The sequence below is a fragment of the Rhynchophorus ferrugineus genome, unplaced genomic scaffold, assembly GCF_030347505.1.
Source record: "Rhynchophorus ferrugineus isolate W39M unplaced genomic scaffold, kcgeb_rfMv2 rfM11, whole genome shotgun sequence".
In the NCBI taxonomy this organism is placed as follows: Eukaryota; Metazoa; Arthropoda; class Insecta; order Coleoptera; family Curculionidae; genus Rhynchophorus; species Rhynchophorus ferrugineus.
Window position 1 is genome coordinate 10,392,429 of NW_027472590.1, and position 26,007 is coordinate 10,418,435.

A 26,007-nucleotide genomic window follows, 5' to 3' on the forward strand; every position below is an offset into this window, starting at 1 on the left:
TTGCCAAATGTCGAAAAATGAAGTTGATGTCATTACTGACTATGGTCAATAGTCTATATATTATTTGTCACCCAAAATTAAACAATAGACAGAGTGAATAAAGTAAAGAAAAAACACATGACAAATAAATGGCAAGAAAGATGAGAGTTGAATGCTAATGGTAGTTATATTAATACAAAATGAAATAATTGACATAAATTAATTCATTGTTGAAATTTTGGGCAGTACTTGAACATAGTATATATAACAGCCAAATCGTATTTAATGCAATATGGGGAGATACAAGAAGCAAAGAGAAACGATGAAACGATGAAAAGAAATTTCTTGCGCCATAAAATAAAATTTAACTAAGAAATACATGAAAGAAATACAAGGCCATCAATGGTTCCAAAACTATCTCCCCTGCAACAGCTGTAAATTCCATATTATCTCTGAAATAATAAAAATAAATAAAAATTATTTTCAAACTAGTATAGTATAGTAGTATAGTATTATTTACCTTGTAGAAATAGCTTCAAAATATGAGAAAAGGGACTTCAACAGTATCATCAATCCAATGGTGCCTCATCAAACAGCCAGAATGTGTATATTACATATCCATGGGCAGATGCTTATATATCCAATGAAAACAAATTTCTTGCACGAGAGAAACAGAAAGTGACAGAGAGAGATAATGGTAAACGAAAAATGCCATTATACTTGGAGATATGCATATACATAGAAAGATCTAATTGGAGATACATACTTAGGCTCCACTGTGGAGGTCTTAAATAAGAAAATGGAGAAAAGGAAATCTAGCAAAGGAGTGTCAATCTCCAATTAGATGTAGCCATCACTAAGGAAATTGAAGCTTATCAATAGTTTCAAAGTTTTCCCCTGTCCTGCTCCTGTCAATGCCACATTATTCCTGAAATAATAAAAATTAAGATTATTATCAAACTACATCAATCATTTACCTTGTAGAAATAGCTTGAAATTATGAGAAAAGGGACTTCACCAGTACCATCAATCGAATGGTGCCTCACCAAATAGCTAGATTGTCTATATTGTAACAAGGGCAGATGCTTATATATAAAATGAAAACAAGTTTCTTGCACGAGAGAAAGGGAAAGTGACAAAGGGAGATAATTGTGTACGGAAAATGCCATTAGACTCGGAAATCGGCATTTACATAGAAAAATAAATGCCTCCACTGAGGGGGTCTTAAATAAGAAAATAGAGAAAAGGAAATATAACAAAGGTGTGTCAATCTCCAATTAGATGTAGCCATCACTAAGGAAATTGAAGCTTATCAATAGTTTCAAAGTTTTCCCCTGTCCTGCTCCTGTCAATGCCACATTATTCCTGAAATAATAAAAATTAAGATTATTGTCAAACTACATCAATCATTTACCTTGTATAAATAGCTTGAAATTATGAGAAAAGGCACTTCACCAGTACCATCAATCGAATGGTGCCTCACCAAATAGCTAGATTGTGTATATTGTAACAAGGACAGATGCTTATATATCCAATGAAAACAAGTTTCTTGCACGAGAGAAAAGGAAAGTAAATACCATTAGACTTGGAGATATGCATATACATAGAAAGATATTGTATATGGAAAATGCCATTAGACTTCGAGATATGACTCCACTGAGGAGGTCTTAACTAAGAAAATAGAGAAAAGGAAATCTAGCAAAGGTGCGTCAATCTTCAATTAGATGTAGCCATCACTAAGGAAATTGAAGCTTAACAATAGTTTCCAAGTTTTCCCCTGTCCTGCTCCTGTCAATGCCACATTATTCCTAAAATAATAAAAATTAATATTATTGTCAAGCTACATCAATAATTTACCTTGTAGAAATAGCTTGAAATTATGAGAAAAGGATCTTCACCAGTACCATCAATCGAATGGTGCCTCACCAAATAGCTAGATTGTGTATATTGTAACAAGGGCAGATGCTTACATATAAAATGAAAAAAAGGTTCTTGCACGAGAGAAAGGGAAAGTGACAAGGGGAGATAATTGTATATGGAAAATGCCATTAGACTTGGAGATATGAATATACATAGAAAGATAAATGGCTCCACTAAGGAGGTCTTAACTAAGAAAATAGAGAAAAGGAAATCTAGCAAAGTTGTGTTAATCTTCAATTAGATGTAGTCATCACTAAGGAAATTGAAGCTTAACAATAGTTTCCAAGTTTTCCCCTGTCCTGCTCCTGTCAATGCCACATTATTCCTGAAATAATAAAAATTAATATTATTGTCAAATTACATCAATCATTTACCTTGTAGAAATAGCTTGAAATTATGAGAAAAGGGACTTCACCAGTACCATCAATCGAATGGTGCCTCACCAAATAGCTAGATTGTGTATATTGTAACAAGGGCAGATGTTTATATATCCATTGATAATGGCAAAGGAAAAAGTTGGAAAAAAGCCATTATACTTGAGGATATGGATATACACAGAGAGATAGAGGCCTTCATTGAGGAGGCCTTAAATAAAAAATCAGAGGAAAGAAAATTTAGCACAGGTGCGTTAATCTCCAACTAGATGTAACCTTCACTAATGAAATGTGTAGCTGCTGATGGTTCCAAAGTTCTCCCCTATGCTGCTACAGTAAAAGCCATATTATTTCTGAAAGATAATAAACATAAATAAAAATTATTATCAAACCGCATCAAGTATTTACCTGGTAGAAATAACTTAAAATCAATAGAAAATGGACTCCCCCACCATCATTAATTGGACATTGCTTGATAACAATATTGTAGCTTTTGTTGATACCTAATTGACATAAAAATGTGAAAAATCAATACTAACAATAGATACAACTAAAGTAAAATTTATATATAAATATCATTTATCAATTTTTACCATATTTTTCAATTCCATTGTTAAAGCGTCTGAATTCTAACATTAATTAATTAAAGTACTGATCAACTATTTATATCACCTAGTTTGAAAATACCCCAAGATAATAATTTTTAGTTTTGATTAAGGTAGCCTCTTATTTTTGTCTTTGAATTTGCTATTTTCCATGCTACTTACCTATTGCTAAAAAAATCTCAACAATTTAAGTAATATATTGTTAACAAAATAAAATAATCACAATATCTCCCTTACCTGCATTCTTATTCTTCTGTAGTCACTAACTTCATTCACATTCACTCACGTTAATAAATTATTCGAAGAAATCGCGTTCAAATCTGATTATTTTGCCGCTCACTTACCTGAAACAAAAGACAAATTATAAGTAATGATTAAAGCATTAATATTATCTAATATAGAGACATAAATTCAAATTCAAAAGACAACAAGCAGAAACATTTTCGAGATTTATTCTAATTGAAAAATTATGTCATTTAGATAGTATTTTACTTATATAAGAATGAAAATGTACCTGGAGGCATCTGGAAGTAAGTTATATCCTGGTGTGGTCCCCAACATGTTCGTTCCAAGCCAGTACCATTTGCGGACTTCTTCAAACACGATTCCAAGAAACAAATGTCCCATAGAAGGCGCTCGAAAAGGTCAGCAACGAGACAGTTTACGCTGGACATAGCAGATGACAATCATTGCTATTAATTCACCGTAAATTGTTATAGTACTGGTCTGGAACCGCGACGCGGCTGGATTTGTACTGCAACATCTGTATCAAATTAAAATACGTTACAATTCGATACAAAAATATATACAAAAATGTAATTTACCTGATGTCCCATATCCTGTCGCCTCATTTGCTTCAGTCCTACCCCATCATAAACGTAACGCGCACATCGGGTGCTCAAGTTTTCTTGCAAATGTCGGACGATTCCTAATAATTAATTAACAACGCGGTATTGGGGTCGACGGATCCCTAATTTTCCCGGGGGTTGGACTACACTCCACTGACACATTACACACTCACGCTGCGTACGCGAAGTGTCCTGAAACAAACGAGAACAATATTTATATGTTATTATATCAGACATATGAGAAAACTCACCTCACTTCTCTGAAGAAGTCACTGGGATATGCTGGCTCCGGAAAAGAAGCTTCAACGTTGATCCAGACACAAACAATGAGCAGTCCGAAGCCGATTTGGTGATGGAAACACATTTCCACCATCAAATTAACTCCAAGTCGACCATTGTCAGGACCGAATCGACGCAAAAACTATTTAATTTGAATTGGTGTAATATCTGAACGATCAAGAAGAGAACAAACAAAAACAATGGAGAAGTTTACCGCGCCGACCGTCATGACGCTGGGCACGTAATGCACAATCCGGATGGTCACCACGGGCCTCCCGACATCCTGGGCAAAAATCTTCAACGAATCGATCGCCTGACTAGTCCTGATGAACGCCGAGTCCCACATTATCACCGGAAAAGGAAGAACGAAGATCTATCGGACCACCACCAATGACAACCCATACTAGCCCACTCATCATCTATCGGTCGAACTCACGGGTCTCCAGCTGTAGCAGACCCGCAAGGCGATCAACTAGAAGTTGCCGAAGCAACGGGCAATATCATACAACGTATCAAAGTCTGCAATGGCCTGCTACCAAGGGAATGATAATGTGCACCAAGACTAGGACGATCCAGGCTGGTCAGCCACATTAGCGCGCCCAGGTCAAGCGCGCAGAACACGTGATGCTATTTGATTTATCCGATACCTGAAAATAGAAAAAAAAAATTAGATAGTTTCCATATTATTCCGACGCATGTCAATTAGGCGTTGATTTGTAACGGACGTACGCTAGGTTTCTTGATAATGATAATTTCATTATAATTTACGAAATAATATCTACTTACCCGTTGTGGAGCACAGCAAGGCACTGCGAAGTTTAAAAAAAGAACGAAAGCGGTTCAAATTACTGCATTAAAAAAAAAATGATCGCAGTTGTATAGAGCGACGGCGTCGAGCTATTGCGAATAGCACCGCTCGTACAACTATAATGAACAAAGACGAAGTACCGATCCAAACTGGCCGACCCGAAGGCGATGTTGACAATGATCCAGGATTGATATGTAATTGAGTATTTCCTAAGTCCAAGTATATTTTGGTATTTACTTTTGAGCTATGTTCTATTATCCCAATCGATCTAATGAGTGTACGAGCAAATGTCTTAAATTTTGTTTAATAAAGTTTTATATTTAATTTATTTAAAACAAATAAGTATAAACAATATTAGAAGTAAAATGCATAATGGCAACATTCTGCGCACATCATATGGTTGGAAAAATCATGGCATACTTGTTTTTATGTTAAACAATAAATATGCGTTTTTTTACAATGCATATCAAGACTATTTTAATCAAACTATTGCATTTGAACAAATTTTGGATTTTTATACAGAGGCGTGCACATAATTTTATTTGCAAAACTAAAAAACAATATATTAATAAATCATTTTTAATCAAATTTCAGGCTCTACATTTTAATTTTTGCAAATATACTAATATACATACATAAATATACAACTTTTTAATAATTGGGAGAATAATTAATGTTTTATTGTTTTAACAATTAAAATAGAGATTAAGTAATACATTAATAGATCTAAATATTCTTATATTGATAATATTTAAACTATATTATTGTATAATTTCTAATGCATGATGAAAATATAAGTCTGAGTATATTTTTCTATGTAACTAAAACAATTACTAAAACATTTTGGTTTTACTACCATTTAAAACATAGTATTACATTTTCAAACCATACTAATTCGTAACATATATTACATTTTACAAATAATATATAAACGTAACATTATTAATTTTTATTTAATTTAGAGGATATAAGCGTTTAATTTATAATAATAAGTTAATATATGTTATATATTTAATTTAGCGGATATAGTTCTCTCTAAGCTAACTAAAACTACTTAAGCTAACATAAAACATGTATACAATTAAGAAAATACATATAGTATGAAAAAAAATATATTATCAAAATGAAAGAGACAGAAATGGTCATAGGTAATCCATTTTTATAACATAACAAATTTGTCCAAATATTCCAAACGATATTAAGTTCAAAATATATCATATAGATTGTGCTTTAATTTAGTAATTTCAATTAATAAAATATTTACAAGTCTGTTAGCATTTCAAGTACTAATTCATAATGGTTCTCTCAAAAATTCATGTTTTACTAATGGTGGTTTCTGTGATGCTGAAATAAAAATTTCTGTTAACAATATTGAACCGTTTTAGTACTTAACATATGAAAATCGTAACAGTGTTCAAAATCACATACCTGCTTGTCTATGATTGATACTCTTTACTTAATTCATTTTTGTTTGCAACATTCAATTTTGCATCCTTTAGAATCTCTTGAAATAGTTTTATATTACTTTAAAATATTTTTCTTGGCGTGGATTGAATTTTATTTGATTTCTGCCAGCTTATGTATGTCGTTATTTCTAGAATATAAAATAAATAGATCACATTCATAAGGCACTAAATACAGATCGAACTCACTGCAGAGAACACAATTTTATGGAAAATGATTTATTAATTATTCTAATTATATATTTGAGTATTTGATCAAAATGAATATCATAGATTTATAGATTTTATCGATTTTTTCATTAGGTATTTGCACAAAATATAGAAAATTTATGCTTCTTTTCTACTTATTTTTAGGTTAGATGGGGAATCACCAACATCATAAGATTCAATATCATGGATAATTAAAGACTTATATTTAAAACATAATTTAAAATATAGCGGAAACTGTAAGCGGTCGTTGGTTTATTCTATCGAAAAAACTATATTCGATGTTTGGTCCACATCACTACATATTAATGACTAGAGCTTTTAATCTATTCCTCATAAATATAAATTTTAATTTGCAGAAAAGAGACTTTTATGTTAGTATTAATCAACTCTCATACTTTATCTTCTATACTTTTATCTGATATTACTTATTTGAATTATTAATTTTGAGTCCTAATCGATAAATTACGATTATGTTGACCTATCTAGAACAACACTAAAATTAACAATAACCTAAAGCATTTTATTATAACCTAGGATTACCGTATAGTTTTATTCGAATTATATTAATAAAATTGAATAAAAGAATGGCTGAAGGTAAATTTAAATAACGATATTGTTTTTAACCATAAGATTACGCATATAAATCCTTGCAACCGTTAGTTTAGAATATAAGTAAGAAAAATCAATATTACAGCTTATCCAGATGTGTCTCGCTTTTCTAAATCAGAAGATGAAGACTCTGATGGATGGGATGAAATGGAACTAGGAGGAGAACAAACAACATGTTTATTTTGCTCATTACAATTTCATACTATAGCTGTAGCTCTTGATCATTGTCGGGCAGAACATGGCTTTGATTTGTTAGCATTAAAGAACAAGTATAACATGGACTGTTATTCATATATAAAAATGATTAATTATATTAGATTACAAAAACCTGATCCAAAATTGCTTAGTGATGCTTCAACAGCTTTATGGGAGGATGACTGTTATCTTAAACCAGGTGAAATGGAACCTTGGCTTATGTATGGTAAGTGCACAAATTTGTGAAAATTATTTTGAAAAGATACATAAAGTATTTTTTTGTAGATTTTGATGATTTAGGCAGTGCTCCCTCAACTCCCCACTATGCCATAGATGGAAAAACACCAATTAGCAATTTAAATTTTGCTGAATTACAGAGACACATTCATGATCTTAATTTACAGGTAAGTGCTCATTTAAATTAAAATTGAATTGACTTGTAGAGTGTTTCTTTTAGCTGAAACAAAGAGACATGTTAATTGAAAGTTACCAAAAAGACATGGAAAAAATGAAAGAAGTAACTAGAACTATTGTTGATTCTGGGGATTCAGTTCAAAAACAAATGGCTGAAACAATAAATTGTTCAGTAACTGATAGTGTAGATTATTTTAATTCTTATTCACATTTCAGTATACACCATGATATGTTAAATGTAATGTTTGTTCACTTTATTTTCATGTCATTTTAAATTAATTAGATTTCAGGATAAAGTCAGAACTGACAGTTATAGGGATGCAATTGTTAACAATGCAGATCTGTTCCAAGATAAGGTTGTGTTAGATGTTGGTTGTGGCACTGGTATACTATCAATGTTTTGTGCAAAAGCCGGAGCTAAATCTGTGATAGGAATAGACCAGTCAGAAGTAGTCTATAAAGCAATGGATATAGTTAGGTAATGTTTAAAGGAATGTTTATTTAGTTTTTGTTTACATTTTCTGTGTAGAGATAACAATTTGCAGAATAAAATTCAGCTTATTAAAGGTCAATTAGAAAAAACTAATCTGCCTGTTGAAAAAGTTGACATAATAGTATCTGAATGGATGGGTTATTTCTTATTGTTTGAGGGAATGCTAGATAGTGTTATATTTGCAAGGGATAAATTTTTAAATAAAGATGGGTTATTATTTCCTAATAAATGCACTATTAGTCTTGTTGGCATATCAGATCAAAGTAAGTAGAATTTTATCAGTAATATATAATTTAGAGCAGCAAGAATACATTACATTTATATTTTAGGTAGATACAATAGTTTGATAGATTTCTGGGATAGTGTTTATGGATTTTCTATGAAATGCATGAAGTCTGAAATTCTTCAAGAAGCATCTGTTGAAGTTATACCCAAAGATAAAGTACTTACAAACGCTGAAGTGGTTACTGATATAGATTTAATGACCTGCACCACAAACACTTGTAATTTTCAAAAGGATTTTGTGTTGACTGCTGTGAGGGATGGTGTTCTAACAGCTGTGGCTGGTTATTTTGATACAATATTTGATCTTCCAAACAAAGTGGAGTTTTCCACTGGACCACATGCTGAGAAAACGCATTGGCAACAAACGGTATTTTATTTAAAGGATGTTATGGAACTTAAAGAAGGTAACATGTTTATACTGACTTGTGAAAAATATTCTTTATTATTCCTAATGTTACAGGACAATCTATAAACTGTTCAGTAACATGTTCTAGACTTAAAAAGAATCTCAGAGGGCTGTCTGTGTCCTTAAATATAGGTAATTCTAAATATGAGTACATAGTGGATTAAATGAAACAAACACAATTTCAAAATATTAAAAGTCAAGTGTCATCAGCCATTTAGGTAAAACAAAGGAATCTAAAATCCACTAAACCTATTCCTTATTAAAAACACCTGGTTTAATAGCTCGTATACTGTTATTTGTGTTGTATAGTATAGTAATTCCCTGAAATATGTGCTCCTGATCAATTACCATCTGGAAATATGGATGAACCCATGTAGAAGTGAAAATATACAATGTAGACCCCATATATATGTATGTAATTTCTGTTTTAGAGGTAAATATCTTAAATTTTATTTCACACAATGCATATTATAAGGTATATCTGTGACCAGACAAATAAAGATATAACATTACATGAGCATCATGCTTTTTATAAACAATTTATTATCAATAAAATACATTTTCTATTCAAGTGATTATTGTTTTTCTTTCTGTATCCGTTTCATTAATTCGCTTTGTTGTTTATTTTATTTATTAATTTTTATTATATTCTAGATTAATTAATACAAGTGAATCAAAATATGGATCTAATGGAGAAAAACTATTACTTTAATTGAAGAATATTAATCAATCAAATTGAACAGATAAAACAAGAGAACTAAATCTATTTATCTTTATTTAACTTTTCATTGTTTATTTATTGCTGTGCCCACTTGATTTATTAGCTCCAACTTTAATCATTTTTCCTTATTAGAAATATTATTGTGATTAATATTCTTGTGTTATTCACAGGACAATCAATAAACTGTTTTATGTCATGCTTCCAATAGTGTCCCAGAATCTTTAATATTTTATCGTTATAATTGGTAACTCTAAATTTGGATAAATTTGGAATTAAAACAAGTAAATACATTTGCAAAAATGTTACTCCAGTATATTTCCAGATTCTTTTTTCCTTAATTTCTTAGTAATTTTCTGTACATATTGCATAAAGCTTGCTTGATTAATTGAAACTCCGGTGGAAATTATACATTATAGGAGAGTGGGACTTCATCTTATCATCATTGTAGGTGTCAAGCTGGACAAGGACAAATTATTTTAAAGATGAATGTATTATGGTTATAATAAAACGAATATATTATTAAAAAAAGTTACTTAATTTATTTAAAAAATATACAAACTTATACTACAAAATAAGTTATTTAGATACAACAAAAGGGATTTAAAATCCACTATTCCTTATTCTAAATACTTGGTTCAATGGCTTGTATGCAGTCCTTTGCGTTGTGTAGTACGGTACTCTTCTCTCATAATCAGATTGGACGTCCGCCCTTAGAATGACAACGCCTGCAAGTCATAATGAATTATTAATGCATGCTATTTTTAAATTACTTTTTCATTGAATTCATTATTTCCCTTACCTGATGGGTTCACTTTTACTTTGATTTTTGTTTGAGGTGAGAGAACTCCATAATCAACATCTTCATACAAATCCTGTAAATTAAATAACCAGTGTTATATCCAGGTTATTGCTTTGAGCTATGTAAAATTATATTAAAATGATTATACGTCAATGGTAGTTTGATGGCAGGTTATTATAACGTGTATTGATATTCCATGAATTCCTTGAACAGTATCGTAACAGAATTGGGTGTGAGTTATGATGTGTAAGTTAAATAGACTTTGTGTATATGATGGAGATAAAATAGAGGGTTTGAGAGGGTTACTTTTGGCACTTTCTTCCGGTTTCTTTATGGTAGAGAATTATCAGAAAAAAATAGCTTAAGAAACGACCTTTTGAAAAACATATTTTAATGTGCTGTTAGATAGAAGGTGCTGTTGATTTTGAGTTATGAAGTAAGATATTGGGAGATATTTTGTGTCATATTAATGGAGAACTGATGTGAAAGGAAACGAGGGGAGCTGCAAAAAATATGAGAGAAACGTTGAAAGACCGAGGAAATATCCAAAAGCTTTATGATGTCTTGATGATTTACTAGTTTAAATTGGAGATTATAGATTAATCAATGAGGATGAAGTAGAGAGAATGAAATGAAGACGTACCATACATTCTTTAAATAATAATGAAATATTTTGTTTGTAATATTGAATAGAGTTCACTCACCTCAACTCTATATCCTGTTGGAGATGTCAGCCCCAATTCTTTTAATGTTACAGCCACGTCGGAGGGTGTGCCATCTGTACGTCGATTCACGAACGCTATGGCGTAGGAGAAATAATTTTGGTATATCGGAGTTATTGGCCTAGACCATATTTCTATGCCTTTATGCTGAAAATTCATATCATAATCATATTAATGCTGATACTATACCTACTATGTAACTTACTTTATATATCCGTCTTCCTTGGATTCCTAGTGGGTCTTGATCGACTGCGATAATTTTTCGATTTTGTAAAATGGCCTTGTACTCCGGCCTGATGGTTCTGAGGTCCACGGACATCAGTAAAGGCGCGGCTAATATAGCCCATATAGCCATTTGGGTCTTGCTTTGTTCGTAGCTAAGGCCAAAATTACCTATTATTAACTGAAACAAGAGAGAAATAATTATAATATCATAGTAATACAAAATTAAAAACATTTGTAATTGTTTTCTACTGTTTTGGCACAGGCATTCTGTATATGTCATAGCTATTTTTAGGATGCTTTAAGATTTAAGCTTGAATCAACTTCGGTTCCAACAGAATAGTAATATTTTAGGCATTAAATAAAAAGTTCTTTAAGATATCAATAATTAGAGATTATAAATCTGGTAATGTTGAAATCAATAGTCAAATTTGGTTAACAGATGACCCCTCTATTAGCTTACGACTAGATTACTAATAATAATGTTATTTTAATAATAATTTAATCATATTAATGATCAATATTTGTTGAATTCCTGAAGAACAAGTCGAATCTTACAGGCCTATTTCGCTACTACCTGCAATATCAAAGCTATTTGAGAAACTAATATTTAAACGTGTTAAACATTTGGTAACAATACCAGATTTCCAGTTTGGTTTTCGAAATCACCATTCAATAATCGATCAAGTGCACATACTAACTGCGGCTATTGAAAGAGCGTTTGAGGAAAAACAATACTGCCCCGCAATATTCCTGGATGTCTAACAAGCTTTTGATCGGGTTTGGCATTTGAGATTAATCTGTAAGATGTGCACATTGTTACCGCGTAACTATTGTCAATTGCTGGAGTCATATTTATTCGGAAGAAAATTTAGAGTATCGCACAAAATGGCGTTCTCGACATTTAAAACTATTTCGGCCGGAGTTCCACAAGGTAGCGTCTTAGGATTTCTCCTGTATTTGCTCTACACTGCTGACATTCCAACAACAAAAGAAACACTACTTTGGAACCTTTGCTGACGACACAATTATTACGGCAAAATATATATCTCTGCCTAGGGAAATAGAAAAAGTACAAGTGGCAGTCAACAAAATCTACAAATGGACGAAAGATTGGAAAATTCAACTTAATAGCTCCAAATCTGTTCACGTTAATTTTGCATTGAGGCGAAATAATAAAAACTTAATTATTACTCAATGGATGCCCGATTCCTCAAGCAGAATCAGCTAAATACCTTGGAATCCATCTTGACGGTAGATTAAATTGGAAGCATCACGTTAGACAAAAAGCAAAACACATTAGAACCAAAGTAAAACAACTATACTGGTTAGTTGGAAGATACTCTCAACTTGATCTAAAATCAAAGAGGTTGATCTATAATACAATTATAAAGCCACTTTGGACCTATGGGGTTACACTAAAAATTCAAATCAACTAGTCATACAACGCTGTCAAAACAAGGTTCTTCGATTGATTACCACTGTATATCGCTATGTAACCAACGAAGAACTGCACGATGACCTGGAAATAAAATGGATTTGCGAAGTTATCCAAGATTTCGCCTTGAAATACGAAAGAAAATTACTAAATCATACTAAGGTGGAAGGAGGAGATTGAAGCGAACAAAACCATACGAATTTATATAAAGTAATTAATAAGTAATTATAATTTTATAATTGAGGAATAAATATTGATACATATTGATCTTTTTAACTAGAATAAAATGAGAAGGAAAAATTGTGTCTGTTAAAACAAATTTACAATCTGTAATAGGCAATACATTCGACATTACGATGACGTGAGTTAATTGTTATTTTGAATGGACTATAGTGTTATTTTTTATAATTCACTCAATATTCATGGCGAGATAAAAACAAAAATGAGTCATAGAATATAGGTATTCTTAATTAATATTTTAATTTAAAGAGATTTCGTATGGCTTAAAGTTAAAATAGAACGATTCAAATGACATTTACTGGCTTCATAACTCGAATAGAAAAGAAGAAGTGTATGCTGCTGACACAATTTTTTGATATTTGAAGGTTAGGTTATTGACAGATGTTCAATATTAAGATATGACATTTTAAATCATATAATAGAGTCTCATTTGTATAGCAAATATCTAAAAAATACCTTTATATTATAAGTTATAAAACCACATTATTTCAAAGTTTTTTATTAATTATATTTTTATATTTTGTAATTATTTATCGTTAGTGATTTACAAACGATTGTGTATTAATCAATTAAACACGTGTTGAAGTTTGAACCATGCTAATAGGATACTAAGTTTATTATTCAAGGATTTTACAAGTCAAAGTATTCTTTGGAACAGTAACACCATTTGTATTAATGCACTAATATGTAGGTTTTAATAGATGCATTTATTACATTATATCAGTTTCGATAAATAGGTTGAAAAAGGCGTGAAAATGTTATCTGTTCTACACTACTGAGAAAATGAATACATTTGAATATTATTATCAGTAAAATTAAGACATTATATTAAAATATATTATTATAGCAGGTGATTACTAGTAATTAAGTAATTATTTATGAAGATCGACACAGTCAAAGAAATATTACAATAGATCTGAGGGATTAATATATTATTTTCTGCAATTATAACTTATTTAATGAGAACTATTAATTTTTTTTTTCGAGGTTAAATTACAAATACAACTAAAAAAATTAACGAGATATAACGCTTTAGTAGTATAGAGAGACGTTGAAATTCTGTCTTCTTTTGCATAATCACTGTTAAGGTCGTCGCAAAAATTTCAGTGACAGTTAAGACTACAATTTTGACCTCTCTTTTTGAGTGTCATGGTGAGCATAGAAAATTAAATTGTCATACGAGCTGTTTAGGCGACTCAAGCAAATTAGTTAAATAATAGCCTAAAACGTTGTACGCTTATACTAATCTCTTGCATTGTATCGTTTACGATTATGTAAATGGAGATACACTGGTCCGGTGTGACAGACTTTTAGAATTTATTTTTGAATATATAGAATATTTTGTCAGGAATAATTAGCTCTTATAAAAATAATCTTTATACTAGATATCAACGCTGTCCTATTGTAATATTATTAGGGTTAGTGATGTACCTCTTAAAATACTCCGATAAAAACAAAGTTAGTAATATAAATATTGTAAAAATATATTTAGTTGTATAACTTTTTAAATTATATTTAAATATCCAAGTTAGAAATTAGAATTAAATTAACCTTTACTAAACTAATCCTTATAAAACTTTATTTAGATGTTAACGGCGTTAACACACTGATATATTTCCTAAAAAAAACTCTGGTTAAAATAAATTTATTAATATATATAAATATTGTAAAAAATGTTTAGTTGCCTAACTCTAGGAGAATATTGAATTAAAAAAAGTTAGGTTAGAATTAGTTTTCAAGTATTATTATATGTTTAAGATGATTAATGATATGATATTTTCCATAATCTGTTTTGAGACCATTACAATAATTTCATTGACTAAAAATTTGACCTATCTTTTTGATTTGTCTTTGAATGTAGATTATTTTAATAAGAATAATCAAATTTTATTAAAACAAGCTTAATAAACTTTATTTTATATGAGTGTTCTTTTGTATAATGTAAATATGATTAGTAAATTCGATTAGTGATATATTTAGTAAAAAAAGTGATTAAAACTAATTTAATAGTTATATAAATATTGTAAAATATGTTTAGTTGTCGAACTTCTGAAGAATTTTTAATTATGAACAAGATATTTAGGTTAGACTTAGTTCTCAAATCCTATTACAAGTATAATAGAATACTTTTGGAAGTTTTAACATGATTAACGGTATAAATGTTTATATGAATCACGTAAATTATATATTACATGATATTAAATGACTACTTCTGTAAACTGTTATTATTCCTCTAGGTATGTAATTACAAAAACACGTTAAAAATAATCAAAACCGCACTTGGCATTTCTGGATTTCATGTTCGCTATTGAAATGAAATAGAAAGTTAATTGACAGTGGCCGTCGTGTCTACTAGCGTTACGACCAGCTCTTTTGTTACAGTAAATGAGATATTTATTGTCATTATATGTCAATTACTGAAAGTATTTTTATTACCGTTCAATTGTTTTTCAAACGCGGCTACAAGTCTGTCGGTGGGAAAGTATGAACGTACGAGTTTCCTTTCTTACCATATACATCTCCTATACAAATATGATTCCGTCTTTTTTAAATCAGGCGTTGCTTTTTGAAAATAAGACATTACTCTTTGAGCTCGGTACCACGTGGTAGTAGTTGTTAGTTAAAAAGTGTGTGTGTGTGTAAGTGTAGTAGTAGTTAAAATTATATTATAAATAGATAAATAGGTTTAGGTAGATATTAAGCTAAATTGTGTGTAACATATATCTTAAAATAGAAAATACCTTTAGTAGATAGGTTATTACGTACGATTATTACGTACATATTTTATTTTAAAATGTGTGTTTTTGTGTTAAAAATATTTTGTTAATAGTGTTGCTACTACTGTTATTTTGCTTCTAAGACAAGATTTTGAATTCTTTGCATCTCAAAATTGGGTAATAATTGGACGCCAATTTGGCTCCATTTATTTTAAGTGATAATGTAAAAGAACTTAACAAATTTTCTCTCTAATATTCTTTTAATTTGTAATGAAATAATAGTAAAATGCCTCAAATTGCAATCTTGCCGCTGATGTCATCTGATTTTCATAGATATTAAAATAGACAGAAGCATGTTTCACCAATTTTGCAACGTATTGTTGAAGGTTGTCATGCTAAAGAATGTAATTGTTGTATCTTTACACGTATTCTGAGTGTTTTTCATCAGTTATAGTTGATAGCGATCCGTATTGATGGTTTCGTTAGATTGTGGTAGCTTATAGTTTACCATACTAAGATGATTCCACCAAAAACAGAGGTGGGAGCAGAGTTTTTGTGTTGATGCGTTCCACGTGATATTTTTCGTTTTATATTATCGTAATGGATTCATTTGCATCATCAGTGACAATATTAGACAATATTATGCAAAAAACGTTCCGATTTTGGCGTTGATGTTTTGGTCTCAGATAATTATCATGTTCTTCAAACGACTGGAGGTGGTTTCTTATGTCATTCCCATAATTTTACATATTATTCTTGCGTTCTACATGGATCATCATCGAGTAATGCCTCGTCTCGGCAGTCCAGAACGCTCTTTGTATTTTGTTTTTTTGTATTTTTGTTTGTATCAAAATCACCACTTTTGAAACGTCGAACGCGGTAATCAAATTTTGAAGTCGATGGAGTATGGTTGCTATAAACTTCACACATTATTCAATCAACCATCAGTCGCCCTTTTATTTAAATTGAAGTGAAAGAATAAAATTTCCCGCAAATGCGATTTACTCGGTACAAATTCAGATATTTTCAAGGCACTGAAAAAAAAATTGTTCACACTTCGACGAGATGACGCATATAGTCTATATAAAGAAGCACTGAACACACGTCATCAAGATGTTTAATGTGTTGCCTGCCGCAATTTGTAAATTCGTTTTAGAATCAGACAATATTTTCCTTCTCATTTTATTTCATAGATACAATGCTGTCTGATACATTTGAACATGTAAACTAATGAGCCTGAAAAGTCGTTCGGTTGTGAAATGTCTGCAAAATTCTTCAAAATATTAGTTATAACAACTACAGGTTATAAACCGGCAAACGTTTTAACGCTTTTCTTGTTTTGATAAATTTGAAATCGCTACTTATCATTACTTTGATTGAATATGCCGAAGACAGACAAAATGTCTCTGATCACTTATTTCGTATAGGGACGAGATAATGGAGGTCCCCTCTCGCCAGTAAAATTCGTTAGAGAGGTAAACATATTTACTGTTAAATACTAAGTCTCAAGGTTTTTTTAGCTTGTTGTAGTTGCACTGAATATTAGTATGGTCACGGTCATTAAAATAACTCAAAAAATAAAAAAATATAGTCTTAAATTCACCGAAAAGAAACGGTCCTCATACGAAGCGGGTGACGATTCAATACCAACGTGATATTAGCTCTATCAGAGATCAAATATGTGAAATGTATAAAAATAGTGAGTAGTTTAGGATAGTATTTAATGGATGGATTTCCAGACATTGCTTTTAAAACAATACGATATTTAAAAGCCTATAATAAAATCAAGGAACACTTATTATTTCAATTTGTGTATTTGGATGAGACATTAATATTTCAGAAGAGTACTGATAAACCCAATGGTCACTCATGGCAAGATGATAATAAAAAATAGTGTTAGGAGAATAAAAGTTGATGGGAAATGGTAAAAGTTTGAATAACAATTAGTTAGTATTATTAGTCATAAGATTTATTAATAATTCATTGCAGATATATTGTTCTTGTTTTTCTTAGAATTGTTGAATATTGAAGAAGAAATTGCCAAAAGATGAAATCGTGAACAAATATTAGATAGATTGGAAACTAACAGCTTAGTTTTTCACTTGAACTTTCGTAATGTGGGATTATGATTCAATGCGGACAATTTCCAAGACAGCGTTATGAGTGTGGAAACAATTAAAGATGAGTATATAATTAATATACGGTAACTGCAAGAAGTTGTGTTGTAGAGTGTGAACCATTTATGACGATATATAGGTGTGTATATTACTTGGGCATTAAGTTAGAATGTATTAGTGAGAATGAATACCAAAGGTTTTGTAGATATAGTAAATGCATTATGAAGAATTCAGTGATTAATTTTATAAAGAATATAAAAATGATTTGACAAGGAAACACACGAAGAAAGGATACAAGGACTAAACGTAAAAAGGTAAATACCCTCTCAAATGAAAGTAAAATACATTACTTGGATATACAATTGTTAATTAGATGGATTACGCCTACAAGGGATACCACTACGTAAATAAAGCGTAGAAAAGAGGTAAGAGTAAGATAAGGTGTAGAAAAGAGTTGAATGTAAATATAGTAAAAAACTCCAACCTATAAAGTATTGTGGCTGTTTAATTAATTGTAGTTTAAATTATTCGATAATATATGCATTAGATTTACTATAATGTTAAAATAAATTATACTTGATAACATTTTTGTCTCATTATTTTATTTAGACTAGAATTTTGTTATATGTCAAAGCCAAAATAAACTAAAACTCAGAGTTGATGCGGCAACGTTGTGACGTTTTGACGTCATAAATTTAGATGACCTGCTATTCACTGCTATTTTGGATAGACTATACTTAAAAGTGTCAGTGGGGCTTCGACATGAACTGGGTTATAAATGTACCCGATGCGATTTAATACACAGTAATACGATCTGTGGTGAATTTTCTTTAAAATTAATTTAGTCCTAACAAATCCGTAAATCTCTATCGTATTTAATTCGGTCTGAAATCTGGCTAACCTCTGGAAGTGGGTTTTGTGAGTTATCACTTACTGAAATGATCTTTTATATCATCACACTGTAATTATAATAAACGGTAATTGCCCCTTGGGTAGATTATATAATTCATTCAACGTAATAACACAAGTGAGCAGTGGATTTATTGACATTTTGCCGTCAATACTTGCTGAACTGATACCATCTTGTTGCTCAAGATTTTAAGCTGTTTAATCACCTCGTTGGACCAGTAATATTACACCAAACCGAGAAATTCACCGAATTCTTCTGGGAGCTTTCGAATGTTTCCGCCATTCTTAATTAATTGCATAAATCTTCGTGCGGCTAACGGGGCCTAGACAAAAATGGAACGCGCCTCCGAAGAATTATTTGTTTGTTTACAGAAACGGATCATGAGCCGTTGCAAAATGTGACATTTGGTTCAATGGTACTACTAGCCGATATCTTACGACACAATCTGTATAAATATTCAGATACGGCGCCAATATTTTCGTTGCCTAATAAATAATTCGGCGGTATATATTGTAGCCTATTCACGCAAGTGACTCATTAAACGAGTTATATCATATTAGAATGTTTAAATGACATGTCGTGTTTATAAAGGTCATAGATAACTAATTAGGTCTTTCCCTACGTCATAATGGAGAAATAACTTTATATAATACTTCATTTAAGAAGATTTTACTAACAAAATTTATACACTAACACAACAATTACGATAAATGCTTAAAAATATGAGTTTTAAATAAGAACAAGGGATCTTGCTAGCCTGTGGCGGATCTGTTTTGGTAGTATCTTTTTAATATACTGCATATTATTCAGCCAATGAGCAACCAAAGTTATTAAAGCTCATATTGATCGAAAGAAACCACCAGGCGTGGACTTAATAACAGGACAATTGCTGCAAAAACTACCAAGAAAGGGAATTATAAAACTCACCAACTTGATAAATGCAGCATTTCGACTGAAACATGTCCCAGGCGTTTGGAAGATAGCTGGGAAAACATCAAATGAAATAAAACCCTATAAACCTATATCACTGCTAATTACTGGTAGCAGTGATCTAAGGCACTTGAAAAACTCCCGTTGAAAAAAAAACGATTATAAAGCAAAAAACCTTAATATCTACACATAATTTTGTGTTTGTAATAAACATTCGACAACTGACCAGGTGTATAGAATAACAAATGTCAATGAAAATGCTTATGAAGGCAAGAGGTAGGTTCAGCTGTATGCTTAGATTTAGTACAATACTTCGATGTCATGATGGTCTTGTTCATAAAGTACAGAAAATTTTTCCAAAACAACACTCTGAACTTTTGAAATATTATATTACAGCCGGAATCTTTAGAGTCAAACAAGAGGAAGCCCACTCTAAAATAAAAGAAGCTAAGGCAGGTACCACAAGGAAGTGTATTGGGACTGATTATCTTATCTTCACATGTGATATACCACCAATGGAAAATATCACGATGGCTACATTTGCTGATGACACTGTGATTTTTGGTATCGGAGATAATAGCGAAGAAGACGACACGAAGTTCTTCACAGACAAATGACAATATATGTATCTCGGAATGAATTGGGATGCAAAACGTTGCCGCAAGAAACATGAAAGAAAGAAAATGAAAAAACTGGTGTTAAACTATAGGAAATTCTATTAGTGAATTGGAAGAAAATCACAATTGTCAGTACTTAATAATTTGCTATTATTCAAGCAAGTATTGGAACCTATATAGACGTGCGAAAATCAATTAGGGAGATGTTAATATAAATACAAAATGCGAAAACTACTATAAATACAATACAAGTTTTCCAGAATAAAGTCCCGAGAAGTATCGTACGTGCATCGAGATACTACAGAGCTGATTACTTACACCGAGACCTTCAGACACCAACTATCACTTAGGAAATAAATCGTTCTCAGGAATAAGAGAAGTGGAAGGAGAAATGATTCTATTATCATGTCAATATTGAAGTAACAACACTGTTGGATAACATCAGAACAGAGCAAACACTCAAAATAATTAAACCATTTGATCTTATGTTGTGTAGTGAGGTGCATTTACTAGAAGAATTGCAGTGTTAATACATAAACATTGTTACACTAGAATCTAAGACAGGACTAATGGGTCCTCCTAGATATTTACCTAGGTTAGTCGGTAATAACTAGTAACAATGTAATAAATAAATTTTAAAAAATGGCCAATACAAGTTTGAGGTTGAGTTGGCCCCGCTAGTTTTTATTCGCTCGTTACTTAGTTTTCTGAAGTGACAGTTCTGTGCTAGTAAGCCGCTGCATCGACTGATATTCTTAAAGTCAATACAACCCAAGCCATTTTTCAGATTTAAACGAATCTTCGAAAGATGAACTTGATGTATTATGTTATATATTATATACAATTTTGGAAAACTACATCTTACATTGGATATGCTTGGTACAATATTAATTTATTTATTATTATTGTTCTGTTTTAGGTGCATCAATATAAAAGCAAGATGGTCGTGGAATAAATACATATGTTAAATATGTAGTTTCCAAATTAAATTAAACTAGACTGCTTAAGCTATGGTTAAAATTAAAGCCTTATACACTCTACTAGCTGATGTGGTTTGATTCGCTTCACCCTTCTGATTTTCTATTGTCCGGAAACTGTGATTTAGTAACCTTATTTCATAACTTGGATAACTTTATGTAAATCTATTTCATTGAGGTCTTCGTGTAGTCCTTCGTTGGTTACGTAGCGATAAGCATTGGTAATTAATCGAAGAAGTTTATTTTGGCATCGTTGAATTACTAGTTGGTTTGATGTCTTAGTGCTACATATTTGGACTTGCTAAATCTCATTAGGCTTTATAATTGACGGATAAACCAATCTCTGTGATTTTAGGTCAAGTTATGAGTATCTTTTGATTAAACAGTACATTTACATACATATACACATATTAGTTAGTACATATTACTAACGTGACAGTATGCCATATATAATGTTATACGTGGGTATTTGAAATATAAAAATAATTTCGTTAATACACCACATGTAGCTTGTTTCATTTTATTTCAATATCGAGATCTACTTACTGAAAATTAAGTATCAACATAGGATACAACAGGTGAATTGAAAAGTCCCCGAACTGACACATAGATGGCGCTACCAGAATTAAATCCATATGTTTGTTAGTTAGCCCTAACCTTCAAAAGATGCGTGTATAAATTTGACAGCTGTTGGATCATTAGTTTGTGAATTATAGCATTTTGAGTGAAGCAACTTTTGTTATTGTGAAAAAAATGTATAAAAAAGAATTTCGCTTGTTGATAAAACATTGCTTTTTGAAGGGAAAAAATACAGTTGAAGCAAAAACTTGGCTTGATGACGAGTTTCCAGACACTGCCCCAGGAACATCAACCATTAAGGATTGGTACGCGAAGTTTAGAGGTGGTAAAATGAGCACCGAAGACGGCGAATGCAGTGAACGTCCAAAAGAGGTTGTTACCGACGAAAACATTAAAAAAATCCACAAAATAACTTTAAATGAACGTAAATTGAAATTGATACTCTATTGAGCAGACACTCTACAGGTATCAACTGAACGTGTACATCTCATATCATTCACGAATATTTGGGTATGAGAAAGCTCTATGCAAAGTGGGTCACAACGACGACTTGATGATTTGGAACAGTGTTTGAAGGTGATCAAGCGTAATAAACCCGAGTTTGCGTTGATATGTAACAATGGATGAAACAAGGCTTCATCATTTCACTCCGAAGTCCAATCGACAATCATCCAAGTGGACTGCACACGATGATAACACTCCAAAGCATGGGAAAACGCAACAGTCGCTGATAAGTTAATGGCGTCTGTATTTTGTAATGCGTTTGGAATAATTTTCATTGACTACCTTGGAAAAGGAAGGACCATCAAGAGCAACTATTACATAGCGTTATTGGACTGTTTGAAGGACGAAATCGCCGAAAAATGCCTATTTTGAAGCAAAAGACAAATGGTACTACAAAAATGGTATCAAAAAGTTGGAGGGTCGCTATAATTTTAGTGTATCACCCTTAAAAGTAATTATGTTGAATAAAAAAACTAATTTTCACAAAAAAAAATGTGTTTTACTATGATAGGCCGGTGACTTTTCAATTGATCTGTTATGGTATCTTAAAGTTTGGTGAATCATCAGAAAATCCATTAATTTAATTAAGTTTCCGAAAGTATTTTTAGATATTTTTAATGTCTCAGGCCAACGATCAAAAAGCGTTTTCAATAATTCCTGCGCTATATGTTGAGCTGAACATAATCTGTTCAATTTAATTGATGTTGAAAATAATAATAAGGAAGTCGTATAGCCTACTAATTTTCATAATTCAGTATCACTAATAAGTTCAAAATGTATATTATTACATAACGACAATCTAAGTTCTATGTAAAATTATTATTTAAACGAATGTGACTGGTAGGAAAAACTGCACTCTTTTGCCACAGAAACACTCATGTTAATTGTCATTATCAATGTTTGTAAAATATATACTATATATTTTTGTTTTCATTATTTGATTAAACATCATATCATCTAGCAATCGAACGATGCCAAAACAAAGATCTTCGATTAATTACCATATGTTTATGAAATTATCCAAAATTTAGCCCCAAAAGATGAAATAAGTTTACCAAATCATAAGATTGAAGCGAATCAAACCACATGAACTTGTATCGTCTATGAGCTTAATCTTAATTTTAGTTGAACTATTCTAATTTAATTTTGATTGGGGAAATACGTACTGATGTATATATTCCACAATAGTGACGCATTAATTTTATAAATTAAAATAGTACTAAGCATGTCTAATATAAGATGTAATTAAAAAAAGTATAATGATAACCTTTATCAACTTGTAGAAACAATTACAAAAATATTTAAAATTGGCATTGGTTGAACAATTACAAAATATGTGATAAGAGTTGTAGTTATTTATAAATTTAACCATACATCACTAAAAAAACAGCAGTTACAAATAAATGTAATGCAAATAAAAAAAAAACAAATAAATTAACACAAAACATTATTTTCCATAAGTGAAATAAAATTAAAAAGCCCTAAAAACTAATACTGAACTATTTTAAAATTTTTCTTTGCTCTTTTATCTAAATTTTCTGTTTTTCTAAGATATTCTCTATACCTATTTTTATTTTTGACTAAAATATTGTTGAAGCTAAACAATGGCCTGATTATTAGCCATGATACTTATGGTGATGTGTTAATTATATCTTTTTAATACACATTTATGAATAATATTCAGCAACAGTTGTTTCCTGGGAAATTCTGTTTTGTTCTGTTTTCAGATTTTGTAAAATTTTAATTTTGAAGTTTTAATCTAGGACGCGATTTGATACTGCTTAAATTTTATTAGCATTGTTTTTTTTCGTTAATGTCTTAGTAGAGCGCGACCTGGTTTTGTAGATAAAAATTCTGAAAATATAGAATTGTATTTAAATTGCAGCTACTTTTCAGCAAGCGCCCGACGAATTTTAAGGTATAACTGTGGTTTCGTGTTCATTAATAATGCATAATTATTTGAAAGTATTGTGAACGACATGACCTATGACGAGAAAATCGGGTTAAAAATATGAACGGCAGAAGAACGTTACAAAATCATATACCGGAGATGAATATTAAGCCACGAGCGCAAATAAAATCGGAGATTACGCCAAGAACACTATGGAATTAACACCATTTCGGCCGGTTACTGTTACACGATCTGAATAATTATGTAAATTTCTAATTACTATTTATGGCCTTGCTGCACGACCTTCTTGTATGGTTAATACGAAATTTATTTTCATTGAATGCACTAGTTTGGATTTGTTTAACATGTAAGTATAAACTAGTGTTTATCACAACAATTGACTGAAATCGACTATCGACTGTTCAGTAATTGACTACTTTTTACTATCGACTATTTCTGTCGCTATTTTTGGTTCTACTGTTTTGACTAATAACTGTTTTCAGTTGACTGTTTTCAGTCGCTATTTTCGGTCCGACTGATTTTATTACTATTTACCATCGACTGTTTCAGTCGTTTAATTTTAGTTACTATTTTCGGTTCTACTAGTTCATTCGACTAATTTTTAACACTCTGGCCTTCCGTCTTAGCCGCGACCTTGAAAGTAATGCTCCGAATTTATGCTTATATAGATTTATATGTAACATATGTGGTTTTATGTTTTTTTTGTAGTTTGCTTGTGAATAACTATATATTGTAAATTAATATAACAGCATATTGGAACGCTAGTTTTCGAGGGCAAAAAAATTAAATTGTAAATGATAAATAGTAAGATACTTTTGACTGGCATAATAGGTAATACTTTGGACTGGTATAATAGGTAATACTTTTTTGATAAGTATAGGTAATACTTTCACGATTTTTGTCCAAGCCTCTTGTTTGTCGAAACTTTTATCCTAATATCTTGAAAACTAAAATTAGGTTAAAAAGGTTTCAGAAATTGCATGGATCCAAAAGATTTGAAGAATTTTTTACAGTAGCAGTTGTTAAATTTCTTTTAAAAAGATTAACCCTAAAGATGTGAATAAAGTAGATTAAATATTTGTAATAAATACATTTTCTGATAGGACTCTACTTTAATGTTCAACAATTTATTTTGTTGGCTATTAAGAAGAGCACCACAGTTTTTATTTGTTAACGAATGGACTATCTTAACAGAATGTGTTCAACTTTTAAAGCCCATTGAAATAATGACCATCGAGTTATCTGGTGAAAGATATCCCAACGATGTCTGTAATTATACAGTTAATAAGAGGACTGCAACATTCCATCAAATCCAGGATTTTAACAAGTGAATGGGGAAAAATGACAAAATTGTCTATTATATGTCATTAATAAACGACTGGCAATTTTAAAAATGAATATGATATGCGGGAAATCGACATTTTTAGATCCTAGATTTAAAAAAGCAGGATTTGTTATTGTAAATAATGCTGAGGCCATACAAAAAGTTATCACAAAAGAGGTATCTTCCATTCTAACTTCAAAAAATACAAATATAGTTCCACAACTCGAAATTCAAGACAAAACTACTGACCAAGAATGTATTGACATCTGGAGATATTTTGATAAAAAAATGGCTAGAATGAAAGAAGTAATTACTCCAAGTATTGCAGCAACTTTGCAGATGTAGCAGTATTTGTAAATTCCATTTATTGGGCGTTTAGAAAACCCTTTG

At 31.0% G+C, this 26,007-nt stretch overlaps 2 protein-coding genes and 1 long non-coding RNA gene across 4 annotated transcripts in view; 1 reads left to right on the plus strand and 2 right to left on the minus strand.

Annotated features, from left to right (window-relative positions):
• Nucleotides 1–3,085: 3,085 nt before the first annotated feature.
• On the minus strand, nt 3,086–3,843 carry LOC143205357 (uncharacterized). The gene is made up of 3 exons (XR_013007797.1): nt 3,703–3,843; nt 3,393–3,641; nt 3,086–3,222 (listed from the first exon to the last, which is right to left on the minus strand). It is a non-coding gene; the product is annotated as an uncharacterized LOC143205357 (long non-coding RNA).
• Nucleotides 3,844–6,969: 3,126 nt separating this feature from the next.
• Nucleotides 6,970–9,461, plus strand: LOC143205310 (protein arginine N-methyltransferase 1). Its single transcript, XM_076418545.1, has 8 exons — nt 6,970–7,080; nt 7,181–7,516; nt 7,576–7,694; nt 7,748–7,942; nt 7,995–8,182; nt 8,234–8,460; nt 8,527–8,886; nt 8,943–9,461. The coding sequence occupies exons 1-8, from the start codon at nt 7,071–7,073 to the stop codon at nt 9,050–9,052; spliced, it is 1,545 nt and encodes a 514-aa protein (XP_076274660.1). The 5' UTR covers nt 6,970–7,070; the 3' UTR covers nt 9,053–9,461.
• A 664-nt stretch (nt 9,462–10,125) lies between these two features.
• The window catches only part of LOC143205295 (alpha-N-acetylgalactosaminidase), an 83,968-nt gene continuing 68,086 nt past the window's right edge, over nt 10,126–26,007 (minus strand). For both annotated transcript variants that reach the window (XM_076418525.1, XM_076418526.1), the window contains exons 6-9: nt 11,336–11,533; nt 11,113–11,277; nt 10,409–10,481; nt 10,126–10,334 (exon numbers count right to left, since the gene is read on the minus strand). In XM_076418525.1, the coding sequence (XP_076274640.1) occupies nt 10,210–10,334; nt 10,409–10,481; nt 11,113–11,277; nt 11,336–11,533 (561 nt within the window). In that variant the 3' untranslated portion in view covers nt 10,126–10,209. The remainder of the gene's footprint in view (nt 10,335–10,408; nt 10,482–11,112; nt 11,278–11,335; nt 11,534–26,007) is intronic.

Coding starts and splice junctions, on each gene's coding strand:
- LOC143205310 (XM_076418545.1), top strand. Junction 7,517..7,575: donor GGAACCTTGGCTTATGTATG/GTAAGTGCACAA, acceptor ATTTTTTTGTAG/ATTTTGATGATTTAGGCAGT. Junction 8,183..8,233: donor AAAGCAATGGATATAGTTAG/GTAATGTTTAAA, acceptor TTTTCTGTGTAG/AGATAACAATTTGCAGAATA.